The sequence below is a fragment of the Haliotis cracherodii genome, unplaced genomic scaffold (genome assembly GCF_022045235.1).
Source record: "Haliotis cracherodii isolate W230 unplaced genomic scaffold, xgHalCrac1.p SCAF_17, whole genome shotgun sequence".
Lineage (NCBI taxonomy): Eukaryota > Metazoa > Mollusca > Gastropoda > Lepetellida > Haliotidae > Haliotis > Haliotis cracherodii.
Window position 1 is genome coordinate 17,040,622 of NW_027266272.1, and position 5,551 is coordinate 17,046,172.

Below are 5,551 nucleotides of genomic sequence, written 5' to 3' on the forward strand. Positions count from 1 at the left end.
CAGCGGTCTGAAAATAATCGAGTCTGGACCAGACAATCCAGTGACTGACACCATGAGCATCGATCCACGTTACAGTTAATCAGCCTACGCGATCGCTCCACTAACGTGACTCTACAGGCTCCTGTGTGCAGCGCAGATCTGACGATGAGGGGTCAACGCGGATGTGGTCGAGGATGTTGCCACTCCGAGATGTATCCTGACCTCAACAGTCACTGAACAGGATCTGATACATGCCGCCTCGAGATCTACCGTTAACTTACAATGCATCCACGAGGCGTCACAGACACTCTCCAGTGACATACAGCTTCAGACAGCCATGGCCCAACTCGCCCACGAAGACAAGATGGCCTACACTGAGATTTTCCTGAAGGTAGACGCAGAATCTGGCAATGGAGACGGCGCGCTGACTATGGACGAGTTTGAAAAACTGATGATATTCTGTGGGCATAGAGTGCCTAAAGCAGACATTGCTGTAAGTCCACCTCGCCATCCTGCATCGTATTTTACTCTCGGCGTTTTGCATAATTGGATGCAGTCTCCATTCTTTAAAGTTATATTATGATACTACGTAAGTTATCACATGTGAAGTGCATTAAGAATTTGGATGAGCATGAAGACACAAAATTGTTTAAGGACAACAACTTCTTGGTTTTTGTAGCGACATATCAGGGCTGCGCTCTCGTCCCCCATCCGGCAAACACCGAGCAATATATATTTATATATTTTCTTTAACTTTTGAGTAGTATGTTATTAGTTATTGTAAGATCCGGGGTAGAATAGGTCTCCAGCAACCCATGCTTGCCGTAAAAGGCGACTATGCTTGTCGTAAAAGGCGACTAACGGGATCGGGTGGTCAGGCTCACTGACTTGGTTGATGCATGTCATCGATCCCAATTGCGTGGATCGATGCTCATGATATCAATCACTGGATTGTCTGGTCAAGATTCGATTATTTACAGACCGCCATCATATAGCTGTAATATTGCTGAGTGCGGCGTTAAACAACAAACCAACCAACCAACTTTATTTGCCGTATATGGTGTCATATTTGGTTAGCAGAACAATATGGGGCGAGGCTTCAGCCAAGTCCAATCTTTTTTCTACTTACCTAATAAAACACCATATACGGCAACTAAAGACACCATAATGAATTTATTATGCCAAAAGGTTTACACTTTCTGGTATCCGTATCGCACATGTCATGTCAAAATGAAAATTTGACACGTACAACCGTTGACGTTTAGGGTCAAAGGGAGGCTACTCTTCAAACCTTAGAGGCCAAACCTTCATAATTTTAACTTCAATCTTCATCAATAAAGTCACGAACGTCATCTAAAAAAATTATAAATATCGTTGTACATCAAAATTTATGATATTAAAACACAAAACAGTTTCGAATAACATATTTCTGTACCAGAATTTTCATGTATTAATGTGTGAGGTGGGTGTTGGAAAATCCAGAATGGCTGTTACTGACGGTATACGGTCTCATATTTGGTCAGTGACAACCATCTTGGATTTTTACTGACGGTAGACGGGCTCATATTGGGTTTGTAGTTTTGCTCTCTGTTTGGTCAATCTCACTGTGAGGCATAATAAATCCTAATATGTTACACAGGGTAGGATGAATGTACTAATATAAGATTACATCATAGAGTTGGTTGGTTGGTTTGTTGTTTTACGCCGCACTCAGCAATATTCCAGCTATATGACGGCGGTCTGTAAATAATCGAGTCTTGACCAGACAATCCAGCGATTGATATCATGAGCATCGACCCACGCAATTGGGATACGATGACATGCATCAACCAAGTCAGTGAGCCTGACCACCCGATCCCGTTAGTCGCCTCTTACGACAAGCATAGACGCCTTTTACGGCAAGCATGGGTTGCTGAAGACCTATTCTACCCCGGAATCTTCACGGGTCCCAGAGGGAAGAGAGTTAATCAGTATATAACAAAATTTAGGAATCATGAATAATCTTGGGGGTAGTTTTTGAAATGGTGTGCTTAGTCTTCACTACCAAAACCCCCCAAATATTCATGATCCCTAACTGTTTGTGGTCAGTATATTTAATTAGTTACAATCGTTGCATGACAGCAATTTGGGGTTAAGAACTTGGTTCTTCCATTGCCACATTGTATAGTTACATTAGAATATTCAGTGTTTAAACGGACTTCTTTCCAGAGAGTCTTTATGCAGATGGATAAAGACGAGAACTGGAAGATCACGCTGGACGAGTTTCTTGCAGTCCTTCCTCGGTTGTCTCCTCCTGATTCTGCAGATTTTGTGTGAGTGGGTCAGGATACGTAGATATAAACCACAAGTGACGTCATGATTGCCACCCCTTAGGTATTAGAGGTTCTCCTTTTCTCAGGATAATCTCCGGTCTGCCGAAACAGAGTCTATAGAATAATCCATGGACTTGTTCCAGATCGTCCCTTGTGAGTGAAGCGCTAGGCTGCTGAGCCTCTGATAATCCGATATGCGTTTTAAAAAGTGTTTTTCAAGCACATGTACGCCAAAACGGTGTATTTTACGTCCGTTTCCTCAGGTTCATGGAATGTGTTCTGGAAACATTTCACTGTTGATGAATGTTTTTTTTCCCCGGCTTATAAGATAAAACACTGTCTGTCGGATTTGATTGCAAACGTAAACACTCGGGTCGGTGATGAAAGGGTGTTCAGCATTCGTGACCAACTCGTGTTATTCCGTGACAAGCCGAATTGCAGGTGACGGAAAGGGGCGAGTGGTGACGAATGGGTGTTTCAGGGGTCTGCATGCTTGACGTGGTCTTTCTCTCGCACGCTGTCGGCGCTTTCGGTATGTAGCGCTACGCTACTGACTCACTGTAAGCTGCCCCTATGTTTTTTTGTTTTTTCTCCTTGAACTTAGACGGTTTATATGACAAATAAAGCACCCTTCCTCGGTTTTGGTTGAACATGTTCTGTTTGTTTGTTTGTTGTTTAACGCCGCACTTAGCAATAATCCCGCTATATGACGGCGATCTGTAAATTATCGAATCTGAACCAGACTATCAAGTGATGGACATCATGAGCATCGATCCACGCAATTGGGATACGATGACATGCATCAACCAAGTCAGCGAGCGTGACCACCCGTTAGTCACGAGGAGAATGTCATTATGATAAAGTGGTTATCACGCTTGTGCGATCGGGATGGTAAATATCATTATTAGGAATAACACCATGTGTTTAGCTCGCCAGTACTCGCCCAATACAATGTTTATTCCTAATACAGGATATTTACCATCCACAAACACACTCGCGTGATATCTCTATTTTGTCTTAACAACGTCCCTGTCGTTAAATATACCAAGTGCTTATAACCATGTATTATGTTATAGGGCTGCCAGAGTTAGACGTATATTTGACGTATATGACGTCAATAAAGATGGCTACGTGACCCAGGAGGAATTTCAGATCATCATGTCCAAGGCAGGCCAACCTCTCAGCAAGAACCAGATTCACGACCTTATAGCCAGGTGTGACAAAGACGGCGATGGCAAACTGAACTTTGAAGAATTCCTCACGATCTACGTTGCCCAATAATTGACTACGATCAACAAACATTAATATAGATGTGTGCTTCAATCTGATGAGTGGAGACACGTGGATCAGTGAGGGTCGAAGAATGGAAATCTGAACTAGTCATAGAATGCAAGTGGATTCGCCCCGATTATGTTTCTATGATTGTCAGCGCCGTGTTTATGGGTTTCACAAAAGTGCTTTATGTCCAGCTAGGCCTCAATCAATTCAGGCTTTCGTCCAACTTTAAACCAACATGTAGTGAAATACCTAAAGGTTTGTATAAAGTGGCGAATCGAACAAATAAATTGTCCCCGAAAATTATAGAAACAAATAATTATGCTACAGATTGTTGTAAATAAAAAAAATCTACTGCCACAAAAATGACATTGTTCCAAGGTGGTTTTCTTTAAAAAATATTCAGGATTATAGTTTTAATTTAAACAATATCTAGTGTGGATGTGGGTGTGGATGTCGATATGGGTGTGTGTGTGTGTGTGTGTGTGTGTGTGTGGATGTGGATGTGGATGTGGATGTGGGTGTGGATGTCGATTTGGGTGTGGGTGTGGATGTGGGTGTGGATGTGGAGGTGGGTGTGGATGTGGATGTGGGTGTGATGTTATTATCTATTAAAATTATGTACATTTTAGGCAAAATGCTGCGCCTTCAAAATGAAAGTATTTTGATTTGAATAGCTTTGTTGTTCTTTCAGAAAACTCGATGTTTGGAATAGTTTCTTTCGTATAGCCACTGGAAGAATATTTACTATTTGTGATATGTGAATGTGAGATAAATTTTACAACAGTGTTCCAAGTTACACAATCTTCGACAAATGTCCTTTCCTCATCACAATCATAAACATCCAAAACTAGAAAAGAAGATCTATCAGAAATGTCACATAACATCAAAACAGGTTTGGATATTATGCTATTATTATATCTTCTGTGTAGCTATTGTCTATATCGCTAACGCCATTCATGAGGAAACACATTCTTTTTCTTCCATGCTTCAGTTTTAACGCTTAAGTATCTTTTTCATTTTCTTCTTTTTAACTTTAAAGTTTTCATGTCCATCATTAGTGTCTAATACAGTTAACCGTGCTTGGAATTTATACCATGTGCCCTGACGAAACCAGGGACAATGTATCCATCATTCAAGATGATTATATCTTGTATGACAATGGATACAAAATGAGACGATGGAGTCACACAATACTTGATTTTCCTCTGCATTATGTGGTCACAGGCTGAAGGGCACAAAATGGCGACTGTCAAGTTCTTTGTCAAGTGACCTGGAGACGAATATGAACCAGTGGTTGCGTATATCATGGCGATACATGTCGGCTTCTGGCTGAATCGGAGTCGGGGGTACGGGGACCTAGTCGTCTAGAGGCGCCGCGATTCGCTGTGCAGAGTTGCGTCCCTTGGGCACCCTAGAAACGTATGATTGTGGGTTCGAATCCGGGTTCGCCCCGATTATGTTTCTAGGTTTGTCAGCACCATACCCGTGCTCTTGGGTTTCACCGAAGTGGTAAACGTCTGAGACCTGCATCACTTCGAGCTTTCCTCCCACATTAGGCTGACACGCCGCGATATAACTGGAATACTGTTAAAAGCGGCGTTAAACCCAACTCACTCACTCACTCACTGAGTCGGAGTCAAGAGGTATGCAGGTGCGCTGGTGTGCAATGTCTCTAGAGCGGGTGTTCCTCGCCTCCCAGCTCGTGTTGTCTCATACGTGACCACGTGTAAACGTTCTTCCCTATATCCACTCGTGGTAAGCCATGTTTCCTCAGGTACTTATTTAATTCTTACATTTTCATATTTTATAAATCCACTAAAAGCTATCAGCGACAGAATACAGGCCATTTTATATATAGAGTGTGACATTGTCCAAGCGTTTAGCAAACAGTTATAATATCGCTGGAGATTTTGCGGCACAGATTGTGTTTGTTTGTTGTTTAACGCCGCACTCAGCAATTTTCCAGCCATATGACGGCGGTC

General features: G+C 42.2%; 1 protein-coding gene across 1 annotated transcript; it reads left to right on the forward strand.

Annotated features, from left to right (window-relative positions):
* The first annotated feature begins 276 nt into the window (after positions 1-276).
* Positions 277-4,026, forward strand: LOC139464457 (calmodulin-4-like). The gene is made up of 3 exons (XM_071245984.1): positions 277-472; positions 2,188-2,291; positions 3,368-4,026. The coding sequence occupies exons 1-3, from the start codon at positions 317-319 to the stop codon at positions 3,570-3,572; spliced, it is 465 nt and encodes a 154-aa protein (XP_071102085.1). The 5' UTR covers positions 277-316; the 3' UTR covers positions 3,573-4,026.
* Positions 4,027-5,551: the final 1,525 nt, after the last annotated feature.

Coding starts and splice junctions, on each gene's coding strand:
- LOC139464457 (XM_071245984.1), top strand. CDS start 317: ATGGCCCAACTCGCCCACGAAGACAAGATGGCCTACACTGAGATTTTC. Junction 473..2,187: donor TGCCTAAAGCAGACATTGCT/GTAAGTCCACCT, acceptor ACTTCTTTCCAG/AGAGTCTTTATGCAGATGGA. Junction 2,292..3,367: donor CCTGATTCTGCAGATTTTGT/GTGAGTGGGTCA, acceptor ATTATGTTATAG/GGCTGCCAGAGTTAGACGTA.